The sequence below is a fragment of the Bufo bufo genome, chromosome 10 (genome assembly GCF_905171765.1).
Source record: "Bufo bufo chromosome 10, aBufBuf1.1, whole genome shotgun sequence".
In the NCBI taxonomy this organism is placed as follows: Eukaryota; Metazoa; Chordata; class Amphibia; order Anura; family Bufonidae; genus Bufo; species Bufo bufo.
The window spans coordinates 131,499,011-131,518,645 of NC_053398.1; the positions used below are offsets into that span (position 1 = coordinate 131,499,011).

General features: G+C 44.9%; 1 protein-coding gene across 1 annotated transcript in view; it reads left to right on the plus strand.

The window, feature by feature from the left end:
- ITFG1 (integrin alpha FG-GAP repeat containing 1) overlaps positions 1 to 12,916 on the plus strand; it is a 100,338-nt gene extending 87,422 nt beyond the window's left edge. The window contains exons 15-18 of the mRNA XM_040410499.1: positions 1,329 to 1,453; positions 3,062 to 3,144; positions 7,803 to 7,920; positions 11,279 to 12,916. Of these exons, the coding sequence (XP_040266433.1) occupies positions 1,329 to 1,453; positions 3,062 to 3,144; positions 7,803 to 7,920; positions 11,279 to 11,338 (386 nt within the window). The 3' untranslated portion in view covers positions 11,339 to 12,916. The remainder of the gene's footprint in view (positions 1 to 1,328; positions 1,454 to 3,061; positions 3,145 to 7,802; positions 7,921 to 11,278) is intronic.
- Positions 12,917 to 19,635: the final 6,719 nt, after the last annotated feature.

The following is a 19,635-nucleotide window of genomic DNA, read 5'->3' on the forward strand; positions in this document are numbered from 1 at the left end:
TGTATGTGTACTGTGCTGTGTAAGACCGGGTGAGTAGAGTACTGTGCAGTGTGTATGTGTACCGTGCTGTGTAATACGGGGTTAGGAGAGTACTGTGCAGTGTGTATGTGTACCATGCTGTGTAATACGGGGTGAGGAGAGTACTGTGCAGTGTGTATGTGTACCATGCTGTGTAATACGGGGTGAGGAGAGTACTGTGCAGTGTGTATGTGTACCATGCTGTGTAATACGGGGTGAGGACTGTACTGTGCAGTGTAGTGTGTATGTGTACTGTGCTGTGTAATACGGGGTGAGGAGAGTACTGTGCAGTGTGTATGTGTACCGTGCTGTGTAATATGGGGTGAGGAGAGTACTGTGCAGTGTGTATGTGTACCATGCTGTGTAATACGGTATGAGGACTGTACTGTGCAGTGTGTATGTGTACCGTGCTGTGTAATACGGGGTGAGGAGAGTACTGTGTAGTGTGTATGTGTACTGTGCTGTGTAATACGGTATGAGGACTGTACTGTGCAGTGTGTATGTGTACTGTGCTGTGTAAGACCGGGTGAGGAGAGTACTGTGCAGTGTGTATGTGTACCGTGCTGTGTAATACGGGGTGAGGAGAGTACTGTGTAGTGTGTATGTGTACTGTGCTGTGTAATACGGGGTGAGGAGAGTAGTGTGTACAGTATGTGTACCGTGCTGTGTAATACGGGGTTAGGAGAGTACTGTGCAGTGTGTATGTGTACCATGCTGTGTAATACGGGGTGAGGAGAGTACTGTGCAGTGTGTATGTGTACCGTGCTGTGTAATACGGGGTGAGGACTGTACAGTGTAGTGTGTATGTGTACTGTGCTGTGTAATACGGGGTGAGGAGAGTACTGTGCAGTGTGTATGTGTACTGTGCTGTGTAATACGGGGTGAGGAGAGTACTGTGCAGTGTGTATGTGTACCGTGCTGTGTAATACGGGGTGAGGAGAGTACTGTGCAGTGTGTATGTGTACCGTGCTGTGTAATATGGGGTGAGGAGAGTACTGTGCAGTGTGTATGTGTACCGTGCTGTGTAATACGGGGTGAGGAGAGTACTGTGCAGTGTGTATGTGTACCGTGCTGTGTAATATGGGGTGAGGAGAGTACTGTGCAGTGTGTATGTGTACCATGCTGTGTAATACGGTATGAGGACTGTACTGTGCAGTGTGTATGTGTACCGTGCTGTATAATACAGGGTGAGGAGAGTACTGTGCAGTGTGTATGTGTACCGTGCTGTATAATACAGGGTGAGGAGAGTACTGTGTAGCTTGTATTATTATACATCTATGTGTAACACGGGGGATGATTGTGTCTTTCAGCCGGGCAGCTGAGTCAGTCGGCGCACATGGCACTTCAGCTGCCGTACAACGTCCTGGGATTAGGGCGCAGCGCCAACTTCCTGGATCATCTGTACGTCGGAATCCCACGACCCCCAGGAGAAAAGGTCAGTGGTGCTCATACATGTTACTGTATGTGTATACATATATATACACTGTAGATATACGGAGCTATTAGAAAATTATCGGGAATTAAATTTAGTGCGGACACTCGTTCCCGATTATCTGCCCATGTAAATCAACTGATTATCTGCCGATCAACTGATGAATGGGGATAATGCTCATTCTTGGGGGGAAATGATGGTTCATGCAGACACCTCGATCATCGTTTCTGGGCAGTAGACTGTGCTGTGTGAACAGGGACCTGCTGCCCAGAAACGATGGCTCTGTATAAGGACGAGCGACCGCAGTAACATGTGGTATCAGCATATGTCTACTGTTATTGGCAGCCTGTGTTCTGTCAGTGGACCCCTATCAAGATAGCATCTCTGAGCAGTTGATTAAAAAAAGCAGGCTGCCATAACCAGCAGCAACCATACAGGCTGCCATAGACAGCACCAGTCATACAGGCTGCCATAGACAGCACCAGTCATACAGGCTGCCATAGACAGCACCAGTCATACAGGCTGCCATAACCAGCACCAGTCATACAGGCTGCCATAACCAGCACCAGTCATACAGGCTGCCATAACCAGCAGCAACCATACAGGCTGCCATAACCAGCACCAGTCATACAGGCTGCCATAGACAGCACCAGTCATACAGGCTGCCATAGACCGCACCAGTCATACAGGCTGCCATAAACCGCACCAGTCATACAGGCTGCCATAACCAGCACCAGTCATACAGGCTGCCATAACCAGCAGCAACCATACAGGCTGTCATAACCAGCACCAGTCATACAGGCTGCCATAAACAGCACCAGTCATACAGGCTGCCATAACCAGCAGCAACCATACAGGCTGCCACAAACAGCACCAGTCATACAGGCTGCCATAACCAGCAGCAACCATACAGGCTGCCACAAACAGCACCAGTCATACAGGCTGCCATAACCAGCAGCAACCATACAGGCTGCCATAAACAGCACCAGTCATATGGGCTGCCATAACCAGCAGCAACCATACAGGCTGCCATAACCAGCACCAGTCATTCGGGCTGCCATAAACAGCACCAGTCATACGGGCTGCCATAAACAGCACCAGTCATATGGGCTGCCATAACCAGCAGCAACCATACAGGCTGCCATAAACAGCACCAGTCATATGGGCTGCCATAAACAGCACCAGTCATATGGGCTGCCATAAACAGCACCAGTCATATGGGCTGCCATAAACAGCACCAGTCATACGGGCTGCCATATATGGTGACAGTTATACAGGCAGCCATAACAGCACCTGTATCCTACTGAGGCCTCTTTCAGGGCACCAGAGGGGAATGAGAAATCCTGACATGTACTATTTGTGAATGACTGAGTTCCATGTCGGTTCCTGTTCGTCTGGCGCGAGCTGTAAATCTGCCCCTCGTCATCCATTAGTCAGGACGCGCACCCGCTTATAAATCATTGGAACAGTCAGTCAAAAATCCTATTAAAGTAAAGATTTATCAAGGAACTTCTTTTCTTTGGAGGGACGGGAGCGTCAGATTATTAACGGCTGGCACTCGTGTCAGTGCATACTGATGTGTCCTTACTCAGCATCTCCTTCTGTTTACAGCAAATGCGGAGGCAGGAGTGGACCGCCATCATCCCCAACTCCCAGCTCATCGTCATCCCGTACCCCCACGAAAACCCCAAAAGGTAAATCCAGGCCATCTACATTCATAAAGCAATCACCGTATACTGCCGAGGTCCAATAATCCAGAATTCCCAGCACCAATGATGGTTTTGGGTTTTATGCTTGAAGAAACTTTGGGGGCAGCGTGAACCCTGTGGAAGGGTTAATCCGTCCTCCTGGAGATGCTGCTCTCTCCCAATGTGTCTCACTAATAAGTATCTATTGATTTTCCTCTCCGGTGTGCTCCAAGATATTTTGGGAATGAGAAGGGGAAGCCTGAAGTCAAACCTTTTACAATTAGCCCGTAAATCTCTATCACACCAAGGACAATTTAACCGTCCTCTCTGCATGCGGTGTGATCGGAGAAGAGACAGATGTGCAGCGTCTTCTAATACAGCAATTAATAAGCGATTACTGATAAAGATAGATGGCGAAATGCATACAGCTGCCCGCAGGTATGACGGCACAAATAGTTCTCTGCTGCTCCACTGTGTGCATATATATTCTTCTACTCATAGTAGTTATAATCTTGTACATAGGAGCAGTATTATAGTGATTATATTCCTGTACATAGGAGCAGTATTATAGTAGTTATATTCCTGTACATAGGAGAAGTATTATAGTAGTTATATTCCTGTACATAGGAGCAGTATTATAGTAGTTATATTCTTGTACATAGGAGAAGTATTATAGTAGTTATATTCTTGTACATAGGAGGCAGTATTATAGTAGTTATATTCTTGTACATAGGAGCAGTATTATAGTAGTTATATTCCTGTACATAGGAGAAGTATTATAGTAGTTATATTCCTGTACATAGGAGCAGTATTATAGTAGTTATATTCTTGTACATAGGAGAAGTATTATAGTAGTTATATTCTTGTACATAGGGGGCAGTATTATAGTAGTTATATTCTTGTACATAGGAGCAGTATTATAGTAGTTATATTCCTGTACATAGGAGCAGTATTATAGTAGTTATATTCTTGTACATGGGAGGCAGTATTATAGTAGTTATATTCTTGTACATGGGAGACAGTATTATAGTAGTTATATTCTTGTACATAGGAGGCAGTATTATAGTAGTTATATTCTTGTACATAGGAGCAGTATTATAGTAGTTATATTTTTGTACATAGGAGCAGTATTATAGTAGTTATATTCTTGTACATAGGAGGCAGTATTATAGTAGTTATATTCTTGTATATAGGAGGTAGTATTATAGTAGTTATATTCTTGTACATAGGAGCAGTATTATAGTGGTTATATTCTTGTACATAGGAGCAGTATTATAGTACTTATATTCTTGTACATAGGAGGCAGTATTATAGTAGTTATATTCTTGTACATGGGAGGCAGTATTATAGTAGTTATATTCTTGTACATAGGAGCAGTATTATAGTGGTTATATTCTTGTACATAGGAGCAGTATTATAGTACTTATATTCTTGTACATAGGAGGCAGTATTATAGTAGTTATATTCTTGTACATGGGAGGCAGTATTATAGTAGTTATATTCTTGTACATAGGAGACAGTATTATAGTAGTTATATTCTTGTACATAGGAGCAGTATTATAGTAGTTATGTTCTTGTACATAGGAGCAGTATTATAGTAGTTATATCCTTGTACATAGGGGCAGTATTATAGTAGTTATATTCTTGTACATAGCAGCAGTATTATAGTAGTTATATTCTTGTACATAGGAGCAGTATTATAGTAGTTATATTCTTGTACATAGGAGCAGTATTATAGTAGTTATATTCTTGTACATAGGAGCAGTATTATAGTAGTTATATTCTTGTACATAGCAGCAGTATTATAGTAGTTATATTCTTGTACATAGCAGCAGTATTATAGTAGTTATATTCTTGTACATAGGAGCAGTATTATAGTAGTTATATTCTTGTACATTGGAGCAGTATTATAGTAGTTATATTCTTGTACATAGGAGCAGTATTATAGTAGTTATATTCTTGTACATAGGAGCAGTATTATAGTAGTTATATTCTTGTACATAGAAGCAGTATTATAGTAGTTATATTCCTGTACATAGGAGGCAGTATTATAGTAGTTATATTCTTGTACATAGCAGCAGTATTATAGTAGTTATATTCTTGTACATAGGAGGCAGTATTATAGTAGTTATATCCTTGTACATAGGGGCAGTATTATAGTAGTTATATTCTTGTACATAGGAGCAGTATTATAGTAGTTATATTCTTGTACATAGGAGCAGTATTATAGTAGTTATATTCCTGTACATAGGAGCAGTATTATAGTAGTTATATTCTTGTACATAGAAGGCAGTATTATAGTAGTTATATTCTTGTACATAGGAGGCAGTATTATAGTAGTTATATTCTTGTACATAGGAGCAGTAATATAGTAGTTATAGTCTTGTACATAGGAGCAGTATTATAGTAGTTATAGTCTTATACATAGGAGCGGTATTATAGTAGTTATATTCTTGTACATAGGAGGCAGTATTATAGTAGTTATATTCTTGTACATAGGAGCGGTATTATAGTAGTTATATTCTTGTACATAGGAGCAGTATTATAGTAGTTATATTCTTGTACATAGGAGCAGTAATATAGTAGTTATATTCTTGTACATAGGAGGCAGTATTATAGTAGTTATAGTCTTGTACATAGGAGCAGTATTATACTAGTCATATTCTTGCACATAGTGTGAAGCCACCCTTATGGCAGCACCTGGCCTCGCTCCTGTGCTGGTCTTGCTGTGTTTATAACATAGGAGGGGATTAATCTCACATACAAGCCGCTGTGAACGCTCTGGAGTATCCACTTTGGAGCAGAACAGTAGAAATCACCCCTGTACATGGACGTCTCTTGAGCGCATATGGATTACACACAACACCAGATGGCCGGAAGATTACACCTTCCCCTTTTTTCTGCAATCACTGCACAATAATGTTGGTTGGTCCCAGTCATTGTGCGGACCTTTCGGCTTCCAGATAATAAGCAGTTGTGTGAAATCTCTGACTACAGTAATGCGTCAAACAACTGCCGGGCCGCGAGATACAGCAGCCCTGTTAACCCTGCCTCTGCTGGACTGTGCATCACAGCCGGTTTAGTATTCCCGGTCTGTGACTCATTGCGCTATGGACAGGCTTTTATTGAGGTCCTCCACCATGGCGGAGCAAGTCTCATGGAAACTACAAGATCATGGCTGCTGCTTAATCCCCTCCTAGCCGCAATGTTTTGCTATTACCATTAGGCCGGATTATTGAACTGCACCCATGTATGCCATAGGGCGGCAGGGTAATGCATCTCTGTGGGGCATTGCACCAATTTCCGCATACATGCTACGAGGGTGCACAGAAGCTTTTATTATTGTCAGAGATGATCAATTCTATTACTGCCCCAGGGAACGTAACGCGTTTCAGGGGTTCTAGATGTCCCTTCAGACCCCGAGACGTAGATGATACCACTATGTGCCTGATGGACCCCAGACTATAAAAGTAGAGTTCTTCATTGAATCTGAGGAGTATAAATAGCCTTCTCGCTAGTGGGCATCTGGCCTGTGCACCCATCCACGTGCCAACTGAGATGAAATTCAGCTGCAGACGTTAACGGGTTAACGTGCAGCCCACAGGTAAATTAATGCCAAGTAAGGAGCCCGTTTTGCTTCCGTCTCTGCAGGGCACGTGTGACGGCAACGGCTATGAATGCTGATATGTGGGTCAGTCGTCCTGCCGGCGTTTCCACACAAATTAATTGCTGGAGGCCAGATATTTGGCAGTCAATTAAATCGCCCCATGCTGGTGTCAATCAGCGCTCGAATGATGTGATTTTACTTTGCCCCGGGGCAGAATAGGAGAGTTTATTGGGATATTAAATGGGGGGAGGGGGTCCCTGGAGTGAGATGCTAATTCTCTGTGTAGAAGTAAACAGCGCAGCCAGCAAAAATACATATCCCTGCGGAAGGTGCGTGCAGCCATATATATATATATATATCTCTACGTTATCCTGACGTCAACCAAAAGACAGATCAGGGAGATATACATAGCCAGCGGAGGGGTCACCGTTCTCGCTTTGTGCGATATGGAAGTCGACATTTATCTTCCCTATTAATATCAGATCCGGCATCTCCTGCGCTCTCGCAGCTCTTGAGAGGCACTTAGGGTCCTGATATATCACACAGCGCGGAGAGGTACAGAGCCTTATCTCCCCCTTCATTTACAGCGTGACGATCAGATATATGGTCTGCAGACTAAATCGTACAAAGAGCTCAGGAGAGACAGGACTCCGCTCTGAACTACACCTCCCAGCATTGACTGCCAGATGTACAATCTCCGACATAAGGAACATGTTACTCAGACTATCCAGAAGTATAGAATGGCCTCCAGAGTATGACGAGACTTGTAGTTCCACCATGTCAGCCTGATCCTGGAAAATAGGTCTATTCTGTGTGCATGGCAAAGCTATTAACCCCCGACAGGTAGGGAACAACAGGCTGTGCAGCGTGTACCCCAAAAACGACATGGTGCCCAGCCGTGTGACATCTGGCAGCTTTGTGAGCCTGTCCTTAGTGACACTGCAGGAGATACAATGTATCAGCGCGCACAATGAGACGGTAACATTGTAACAATCTGTCGCCTCAGGAGGGTTTCCAGTGCTTAACGCTTTACTGTTTCCGTCTTGTTCCCCCATAGCTGGAGCGCCAAACTGTACCTGACCCCCAGTAACATCGTACTGCTGACCGCCATCGCCCTCATTGGGGTGTGCGTTTTCATCCTGGCCATAATTGGCATCCTACACTGGCAAGAGAAGGTAAGTCCCTGGTGGTTATTGTACGGGGATGATAAATATGGCATGTTAGGAAGGGTGTGAATGCTTCGTATTGTGAATGGATACAGGTATGTCTTCTGTAAGGTCCCAGTCATGCGGGTACGTGTAGTGCACCATGCTCACCCCGTGCTATTAGATCACACAAGGCTGCCCAGCACATATGTAAGTGCACCCTACAAGTATTGGGCAAACATCACAAGGTCTGTCCACATCCTGTGATGCGATCCCACGGTCCTGTGCTGGGAGGTCCCTGCATATCAGAGCATCATTTACACACATTACTTTTCTTAAAGGGGACCCCTCACTTCTCCGAACATGTCTGTTTTAGGAAACCATTCTAAAGCATTTTATATGATACATTTGAACATGATACATACGGGCAACAGATCTGCACAGATTACACTCTCTGAAGCCCCAGACACGCCCCGCACAATGCCGTGTGTGTGTCCTTCTCCACGCCCCGCACAGTGCCGCGTGTGTGTCCTTCTCCACGCCCCGCACAGTGCCGTGTGTGTGTCCTTCTCCACGCCCCGCACAATGCCGTGTGTGTGTCCTTCTCCACGCCCCGCACAGTGCCGTGTGTGTGTCCTTCTCCACGCCCCGCACAATGCCGCGTGTGTGTCCTTCTCCACGCCCTGCATTGTGCCGTGTGTGTGTCCTTCTCCACGCCCCGCACAGTGCCGCGTGTGTGTCCTTCTCCACGCCCTGCATTGTGCCGTGTGTGTGTCCTTCTCCACGCCCCGCACAGTGCCGTGTGTGTGTCCTTCTCCACGCCCTGCATTGTGCCGTGTGTGTGTCCTTCTCCACGCCCCGCACAATGCCGTGTGTGTGTCCTTCTCCACGCCCCGCACAGTGCCGTGTGTGTGTCCTTCTCCACGCCCCGCACAGTGCCGTGTGTGTGTCCTTCTCCACGCCCCGCACAGTGCCGCGTGTGTGTCCTTCTCCACGCCCTGCATTGTGCCGTGTGTGTGTCCTTCTCCACGCCCTGCATTGTGCCGTGTGTGTGTCCTTCTCCACGCCCCGCACAATGCCGTGTGTGTGTCCTTCTCCACGCCCCGCACAGTGCCGTGTGTGTGTCCTTCTCCACGCCCCCCACAGTGCAGTGTGTGTCCTTCTCCACGCCCCGCAATGCTGGTATGTGTCCTTTTACACACCCCTATACGGGCCATGAGGAGCACCAATATAATGATTCGATCTGCGCTTGTTTAAAGGGCCTTACAAGGATGTTAAGTGGTAGATGAACAGCAGTTAGTGTGATCCAAACCTGCCGTATCCCCCAGCTCCATGGGCACAGGTACACATGCACCCGCGTTACAGCTTAACCGCTGCCTACACGGTCATGACTGTCTGCAGTGATCGCCTAGCACCATTGATAAGGCTTTGTCAGCGCCCTCTATTGCAGGTTCTGTCACAGACACCTTGGCGGACCCCACTCACTTGTAATGAAGTCCGCTGAGGTGTTGGACGTGATGGAAACTGCAGTGACGGCCTTTGGCATCATGTGATGCAGCTGACACCACTTCTGTTATAAACAGAAACCATGACGCAGATGTGAACAGAACCGTAGATACATTTTTAGCTTCATAACCGATGCCTAGAACCCGGAGAAGCTCCTTAAGTAACAGACGTGTATACATATTAGTGACAGAGCGAGAAGGGGCTGCTGCACAAGGACAGTCGTCTGCACCGCAGCTTCCAGTCTGTACATGTGATAAAAGGAATCTAGTCCCGATCCACATTAATAACAATACAGATATGTGGTGACATCAGGGTTAATAACTTGTCTCTCTTGTAATAACGTTTTGGATTCCTGCAGTTTTATGCCCTAAAAGCAATTTTTCTTTTGCAAATCCCCCTCGTGCTGGGTCGTCGGCCGTCCATAGGAAGCTGTGGCAAGCGTTACCCGCCTTCATAAGCCGTAATACAGATAATGGTCCTGAGGGGTGGAAGAGGCTCCTGGAAGGAGCTGCTGATAACATTTGTAATACAGAAAGCCTGCGCCGATCCATTGTAGCAGAAAATCTGTTAGTCTGACATAAAGTGTAGAGAGCGTTATATTATTTTACTATTCGTACACTTCTAATAGCGCTGCGTCCTCTGCTTCTGTCACTATATCTTATGGCTGCCCCACACGTAAATCACGGAAAGTAGGGCAGATAACAGCGAGACTGCAGGTCGGCCATAGACCAAAATACCTACATGGTATGACTGATCTCAGACTATTTTAGTAATATGACCAAGCTGCTAGGAAATAGGGCACAGGGAGGATTTCTGCAAGTTGTTCTTTTTCTGTCATATAAAGTGAAGTAAAGGCCTTGAAGCAAATGTAATACATTATCCTGTATTATACTCCAGAGCTGCACTCACTATTCTGCTGGTGCAGTCACTGTGTACAAACATTACTTATCCTGTACTGATCCTGAGTTACATCCTGTATTATACTCCAGAGCTGCACTCACTATTCTGCTGATGCAGTCACAGTGTACAAACATTACTTATCCTGTACTGATCCTGTGTTACATCCTGTATTATACTCCAGAGCTGAACTCACTATTCTGCTGGTGGAGTCACTGTGAACATACATTACTTATCCTGTACTAATCCTGAGTTACATCCTGTATAATACTCCAGAGCTGCACTCACTATTCTGTTGGTGGAGTCACTGTGTACATACATTACATTGCTGAAATCTCCCAGCATCCCCTGCTCTCTCCAGCAATATTGGGAGGTAGAGGTTATGTTTTGACAGATTTTTTTCAGTGTTTCCAATAACAACTAGCATTAATATGAATGCAGCTCTGGAGTATAAGGGTGTACACCATGGGAATGTAACATAATACAGACTTGATTGTAACCAGTGTCCCTGTAGGCTGCTCTTCCGTCCGGTCACATCGGGGGTGGAGAGACACAAGCGCATGCAGAGCAGTCTGGTCGCTGAGGCATCACACATTGCCCTTATTATTTAGGCTCCTGGGATATCGAACAGTTGCACTTGGAGTTCCACAGTGCACTTGAACCTCCTGATCTGATTGGACGGGAGAGTATGACCCTTTATGCCCCTAAATTCATCTGAACTGCCTGATACTACTGTGCAGCTGAGTTTTTTTTTGTATTTTACATATTTAGATGGCCGGAGCTTGTTAGCAGTTAATGACTTGTCTGATTTTAAGGAATAGAACATTTTTGGGTCATTAATACAGAATTATGTCCTTCATACACTGGACCCTATTAGCGACTGATAAAGAATGATGCCTCCGCAGAAACTCACTAATGGTCTCCTCCGAGACCTCTGACATCTTATGGTCTAACACCGCCCCTCCCCCTCTTCTGTGTGTTTCAGAAAGCGGACGACCGGGAGAAGCGACAAGAGGCTCATCGCTTCCATTTCGACGCAATGTGATTCGCAGCGGTTCTTCGGATCCCGCAGTTTATCCCGAAGGATGGCGTGGAAGTGGCATATCTGTATATATCGCATTCCGTTTTAATTTATTGGCACGCCTTCAGCGTGCGATTATTTGCGGGGGCGTCCGAAGCCAGCTAAACTTATGTCCTGTGGTGTATAATTTATTGGACGTGAATGGGGATTATTTTGTGATCACGAGATCGGTGGGGTTCATTAATAGAACTGGCGCTGTCGCCCCTGGCAACTGGTCAGATACTTTGTTTCCTTTCCTATTCTTCATTTGCATAAGGGCTGGAGCCGGACGGATTACCGTGGGCGCAGCATCGGGCTTGGCGGTTACGCACGACTCCCAGCGTCTTTATTTCTGAGGGTTACTCCTCTTACTTTTCTGTGATGGTTGCACAAGATTGACGGGAAATAAAGTGGATTTTTTTTTTTTTTCATGCAGGAAACAGGTGGGAAAGTGTTATGTGGGATACGATAATTAGTAGTTGCTAGAAAAGCTTTGATTTTATAGAATGTTGCCTACACACAGCCATGCAAATGTAACTAACTTGCTAGAAACTGACAGCAGTCCTGAGGCGCGAGGCACGGTGCGCCTCAAAACAGTGGGAACCAACCAGAGCTCAGCTGTCATTTTTGCCACTGGGAAACATCCGAAGTCGATTCGCATAAAACTTTGTTGGAATACTGTACGGAGCGGGAGCTCCGTACAGTATTAGAATGTATTGGCTCCGATGAGCCGAAGTTATTACTTTGCAAAGTCTCACGAGATTTTGTGTAATAACTTCAAAAATTAATTTCTACTGTAAAAAACCTTTTACCGAACTCGGGTTAGGTTCCAAGTGGTACCTTGCTGCAATCTGATTGGATAACTATTACTGACCAATACACTATAGCAGATTGCATGGATGATGCGGGGGCGCGTCGGGGGTATTATTAATTGATTTTCTTTAGTTTAATGAAGGACTTGCCAAATCGATGTTAATATTATGTATGTTATATGTGAGCAGACGTCTTCTACCATCCCCCCACTGCAATGGGGGGGCGGGGGGCGCCGTGCCATTGTATAGGACCCAAGTCTTGCATTACTATATACTGCACATTCCGGAAAGTCGCTCCCGGCTGTTAATTATATTGCTGTTACAAGCCCACAAGTAGGTCAGTGATTATTTAAAGCTCTCCAGCTATTGCAAAACTACAACTCCCAGCATGCCGTTTTGCAACATTCCCAGTGGCTCAGATGTTTACATACACCAAGTTGACTGTGCCTTCAAATAGCTTGGGAAATTCCAGAAAAACAACATCATGGCTGTAGAAGCTTCTGACAGGCTAGTGTGACTTAATCGGAGGTTCACCTATGGCAGTATTATAAGACCTACCTTCAAGGGCTTCTTGCCTCTTTGCTTGACCTCATTGACAAATCACAAGCAAACAGCCAAGATCTCAATAAAAGAATGGTGGACCTCCACATGTATGGTCCATGCTTGGGAACAATTTCCACACTCCTGAAGGTGCCAGGTTTCTCCAAAAAATCAAACAACTTTGTGGAGATGCTGGAGGAAACCAAGGGAGGACCACCATGAAAAAAATCCGGGGCACAGATCTTACTTTTTGGACTGATGAAGTAAAGATGGAGCTTTTTGGCTATAATGACCATCATTATGAAGGTGGAGAAGAACATCCTCCCAACCGTGAAGGGTGACTGCATTCACATCACAGATGGCAGTATGAAGAAGGACAATTAGGTGGAGATATTAAAGGCTGTGGACACCTTTGGGGCAATTTTTTTATGATTACATTTTACTTATTTTGGACTAAATTTAGTTTTTTCAGTCGGTCTTTATTTAAAATGTTCAGCCGTTTCTGAGATTTAGGGGTTAAAAAGATCAGTCTGTTTGCAAGCTGTCGCCATGTTTTCTTTGAATCCTGTGAAGGCTCAAGTGTAGCTCTTATCTCCTGACCTCCTAAATACTCAAGACTATGAATTAAATGACTATGTCTATGAGGTCAGGAGATCAAAGATAAGAGCTTCACATAACAGGATTCAAAGCAAACAGACTGACTTAACCCTTGAATCTCAGAAATGGCTTAACATTTTTAATAAAGACCAATTAAATAAAATAAAAAAGCCCTGAAGGGGTCCATCACCTTTAAAGCAACCTCTCAACACATCAGGAGGAAAATTAAAATAGGTCTTTGAAATGGACAGCAACCCCAAGCATACTTTCAAAGTTGTGTGAAAATGGACAACTACGTGAAGGTAATGGAGAGGTCATCACAAATCCCTGACCCCAGTCCCATAGAAAATGTATGGGCAGAATGGAAGAAGCGTGTGCGATCCAAACCTGAAGAAGTTACACCAGTTCTGTGCAGCTTGTGGAACGCGACCCAAAACGTATGACCCAGGGTAGGTAATTAAAAGGAAATGTAACCACATGTATGTAAACTTCTGAGCCACCCGGAATATGAGTATTAGGGCTCATGCACACGTTGCCGTTTGTGCGCTCTGCAAAACACGGATACCGGACAAATGCGTTCTGCATTTTGCAGAACGGATCATCCTGCCCTCTGTAGAACTGTCCTATACTTGTCTGCAAAACGGACAAGAATAGGACATACGGATGCAGACAGCACAAAGTTAATGGCATTTTTTGCGTATCGGAGCCCTTATTTTGATGGATGGCAGTGATCTGAATTGATCTAAGAGGGGATGTGCACATGGAAGCAATTGTGATAAACTCTTTTAATGAATGTGTATGTAAACCTATGATGTCATCTGTACAAACGATCAGAAGACCGTCAGTACGGAGGATGCTACCGCACACTACATTCCTGTACCGTAATCTGATAAAATGACGTCTGGACATCAGGTTCACGTGACTGATCCGTAATAAAATAAGAGGTGGCGTTTCTGAATCGGTCTCCTGTGTCTTGTATGCCAAAATCTCATCACTGAGTAACGATGCTCCGGCTGATCCTGCTGTGATGGAAATACTAAAGGTTTATGATGGAAGGAGGGACGAACATGCAGCCGTACATGTAACGCACAAGGTGTATGGATCACAGCCCATGCATGGTACTAAAATGGTTCATGTGAGGTTGATGGGTGCACAAGAATGTGGAGAGCTAGACTACAGCATCACCACCACCAGAGAACCTCAGCAAATGTCTCGCATTAAAGGGTTTTCCAGGATTATAAACACATAGCAGGTTTCTTCCAAAAACTGCGCCACACCTGTCCTTGGGTTATGTGTGGCATTGCAGCTCAGCTGGGGGGGGTCCTCTGCTTTGGATACTCATCTCTTGGTCAGACTGGAGAGCTGGTACAAAACGTTTAGCTCTGGAGGTCCTGTCCCCCATTACACAGACAGCACATTGATATGAATAGACACTGTGTAATGCTCAGGTTTTCCTGTGGTGGCGCTGTAGGGAACCTGAACACTTGTTTCCCCACAATTCACAGCTGATCGCTCGGGTTCCCAGCAGGAGCACCTATTTGAGCAGCTTATTCTCTAAGGAGCCTTCGAACCAATGGGGATTCAGAGAACCCTTTTAACATCATTCCATGCCGATTGATTGCTTAAGGGGTTCTCCGAGACTTTTATATTGTTGAAAATGGCACCATAACTACACAGCTCCATCCACTGTGGGGTGACCGGGGCTGGTTACATGCAGCTTAGCTCCCATTTACTTGAGGTCATCAATATAAAAGTCCTACAGAACCCCTTTCATATTTTTATCTCAGATGGCGCTGTGTTTTCTGCCACAAAGCTCCAAATCCTCTACGTAGACGGAGTTAAAGTTTTGGCTGCCTGTAACTTCATGTTAATAATGAGCTCAATGTGTCTACTTCCCTTAGCACAGTGTAAGCTCCCCCTAGTGGTGGCTGCAGGCTGACAAAACTTATCATTTTAGAGCTTTTGGCAGAGATTTGTCAAAACTAGTGCAATGGAAAACTGGCTTAGTTGTATCAGATTCCGCATTTCATTATTCAAAGCTCCTTTGGAAAATGAAAGGATCAATCAGATTGGCTGCTGCGCACAACTAAGGCTATTCAAAATGGATCCGTCCTGACTTACAATGAAAGTCAATGGGGGACGGATCAGTTTTCAACTGCACCATATTGTGTCAGTGAAAACGGATTCGTCCCCATTGACTTACATTGTAAGTCAGGACGGATCCGTTTGGCTCCGCGTCGTCAGGCGGACACCAAAATGCTGTAAGCAGCGTTTTGGTGTCCGCCTCCAGCGCGGAATAGAGGCGCAACGGAGCCAAACTGATGCATTCTGAACGGATCCTTATTCATTCAGAATGCATTGGGGCTGAACTGATCCGTTTTGAACCCGTTGTGAGATCCCTGAAACGGATCTCCCAAACGGAATTCAAAACGCCAGTGTGAAAGTAGCCTTACTTGTACAACATGTTCTGGAAAATAAGCTACAAATGGTTAAATCTTGATTAATGGATGTAGCAGGATGTGATTCACTGCAGCCTTTTGTGCAGCCTTCAGGTAAGTCCCGCCGACACCGCCAAATTGTATATGCTGAATGCCAGTTCAGATTCAGTAGCTCTGATCCTCAATACCAACCAGGCAGGAGTCAGGAGCCAGTCTGGTGGGATGAAAGACTGTACCACAATAGACCATGCGTGGAACCTGGGGACCAAGAAGAACCCTGTTCCAGGGGAAATAAAACCATGGGAGTTATCGCAGATTATTTTACATTGCACTTTCTATAATAAAGGACCTGTCTCAGCTGAGGCTTGCATGCACGAATTTACTTACAGATTTTGTGGGACAGCCAACTCCTCATTCACACCAGCGCGTTTCATGCCTACATTTAAATTTTTCTAGTGAAAATCTCTGTAGTTTTCCATCTAGTGAAACATGTCACCATTGTTTTTTTTTCTTCGTACATTCCAAATGAATCTAAGAGAAAAGTCTTCCATATAAAACTGAAGGCATACCATCGGGGTCTACAGATTTCTGCTGCTGCCATATTATGGCTACTGGTAGTTGTTATGTGCCCTTACTCAATATCATACAAAAGGTAAGGTTCAATAGGAGATTGATTGCTACATCTGTATATATCGCAGACAAGCTGTAGATGCCTTGCATGTTCTGTACATACACTACAGGTCTCCCTGAACTCTTTCCCACCCACACATTTCGTCAGTCAGTCTCTACGCAGTTCGCACGTTCCGTCCCAGCAGCTTCCTTTTCGACTTGATCAAAATGAGAACGATTTTAATTTTAAAAAAAGAACACATTCACAGCGATTTTCCTCTAATACGATCTTGTCAAGGGAAAGCGGTTGTTGTCATTATGGCCCTTCACAATTTGTCACTTTTATTTTGGCAATTAAACGCTACATCTCTGAACGCCCGCAGTACAATGCACGGAAGACGACCTCGAAACGGGGGCAGTAATTCACCCCAGGAATATGGGAGGGAAATCTATATAGGACTTAGGGAATGAGCTGTACCAGTCGCTTGATGGTAACGAAAGCGCTGAGGGAAGTGAAGGATGGCGCGGTGGAGGCATCTGGACCTGGCGACCCGTGTTCTCCTGTGAGCTCTGGCTGTTTATTTATCGGCAAACAACACATAATAAAAATGGACACTTAACCTCGGTTCAGCGGCCATCTAAATCCCATCTTCCAGAAAAATACAGACATCTGAAGACTTCATACCGTAAAACGGCTGCCAAAGCGATAGCCACAGGCGCTGGACCCAGTCACCGCTTCAATGGGCACCGGCTGCCAATGACCGTTCTGAGCAATGATATTTTTACTCTGAAACAGGCAGCGGGCCACAACCTGGTGCTTAACCAGACGCAGAATCTAGAAACTCTCAGCAATCCCTTTCAATGTCACCTTTTCGCAAAACCTACATGTGTATTATTTATCCATTGGGTGAGTCAGGGATTGAGTAATATGGATGGTAAATAACAGCACGCACATGACAATGCACACATGCTGTGGCCTAAAACGAAATGGTATTTAAGGGTAAGGTCAGTGTGCAGCAGATAAAGCCGCTATAAAATTGTTTTTGTTCCCACGATGTTATAGCATCCTTGATTTAGACCTCAAACCAGAAAGCCATTGCAAAAACCTTCATATTAAAGCACACAGCAGCTCTCACCTTCCCCTCCACCAACCGAGCACAGATGACGCACCTGGATGCGTTGCAATGAATCTGGAAAAATGGAAGTATCCAGCTCAAAGATGGTGAAAAAATCGTAGCTTTATTGCGGTATAAAATCTTCGACACACAGGACAAGTTCAGTTACGCGTTTCAAACCATACAGAGATAGTGGTCCTTTCTCATGACATGTGTATCTGTGTATGGTCTGAAACGCGTAACTGAACTTGTCCTGTGTGTCGAAGATTTTATACCGCAAAAAAGCTAAGATTTTTTTCACCATCTTTGAGCTGGATACTTCCATTTTTGCAAAAACCTTTATGTACTGCGGAAAAGTAGGGGAAATTCCACATCCATGGCGGCATTTCCTATTAGCATCCACAAGGCTTAGAACTGCGACAATGCAATCAGTTCCTAAGAAGAATCACCAGAACACACTAACGGTCTGCAGATAATTACAGGCCGCTGCCAATCTCGCTATTCCTCATCCTGGCAGACAATAAAAGAGCTCTGTCAATTTCATAGAGAGTTGGACACATCCAGCAGAAAATAATAATCAGATATAAAAATGCACTGGCATTGCCGCTCTGCCCAGCCATCCGGAACTGGGACATACGGATTCATTCATAACCATGGAGAAGCGGCTCCCATGTTGTCATTTCAGCGCTCGCCGTCTTGGCTGCCCGGACTCCTGCACTAAATCTCTCTGCCCAAAACACATCAAACTCAACTGGTCCATCTGAGAAGAGCAGGAATGTTAATTATTAAGGCATCTCCTGATAGACTCTGCAAAACACAGACTGAGAAGCCTTATACTCCTGAATGAGAGCTTCCCTAACCTCCAAGCACATGGTGGCGTCACAGAGAAGCTGGCAGTTTAGGCCTTATGCACACGGGTTTATTGTTGTCCACAAATTTTTTACAGATCAGATGAGGACCCATTCATTTCTATGAAGACAGCACACTGTGTCCTGTACGTATCTACACTCACCTAAAGAATTATTAGGAACACCTGTTCTATTTCTCATTAATGCAATTATCTAGTCAACCAATCACATGGCAGTTCCTTCAATGCATTTAGGGGGGTGCTCCTGGTCAAGACAATCTCCTGAACTCCAAACTGAATGTCAGAATGGGAAAGAAAGGTGATTTAAGGAATTTTGAGCGTGGCATGGTTGTTGGTGCCAGACGTGCCGGACTGAGTATTTCACAATCTGCTCAGTTACTGGGATTTTCACGCACAACCATTTCTAGGGTTTACAAAGAATGGTGTGAAAAGGGAAAAACATCCAGTATGCGGAAGTCCTGTGGGCAAAAATGCCTTGTGGATGCTAGAGGTCAGAGGAGAATGGGCCGACTGATTCAAGCTGATAGAAGAGCAACGTTGACTGAAATAACCACTCGTTACAACCGAGGTCTGCAGCAAAGCATTTGTGAAGCCACAACACGCACAACCTTGAGGCGGATGGGCTACAACAGCAGAAGACCCCACCGGGTACCACTCACCTCCACTACAAATAGGAAAAAGAGGCTACAATTTGCACGAGCTCACCAAAACTGGACTGTTGAAGACTGGAAAAATGTTGCCTGGTCTGATGAGTCTCGATTTCTGTTGAGACATTCAAATGGTAGAGTCCGAATTTGGCGTAAACAGAATGAGAACATGTATCCATCCTCTGATGGCTACTTCCAGCAGGATAATGCACCATGTCACAAAGCTCCAATCATTTCACATTGGTTTCTTGAACATGACAATGAGTTCACTGTACTAAAATGGCCCCACAGTCACCAGATCTCAACCCAATAGAGCATCTTTGGGATGTGGTGGAACGCGAGCTTCGTGCCCTAGATGTGCATCCCTCAAATCTCCATCAACTGCAAGATGCTATCCTATCAATATGGGCCAACATTTCTAAAGAATGCTATCAGCACCTTGTGGAATCAATGCCACGTAGAATTAAGGCAGTTCTGAAGGCAAAAGGGGGTCCAACACCGTATTAGTATGGTGTTCCTAATAATTCTTTAGGTGAGTGTATGTGTCCATTTTGCAGAAGATAGCACATGACCTCTTCTTGGCTGCAAATTGTGGTCCACGGACCCATTTAGGTAGGTGGGCCTGCAAAAAAAAAAAAATGATACGGACATCATCT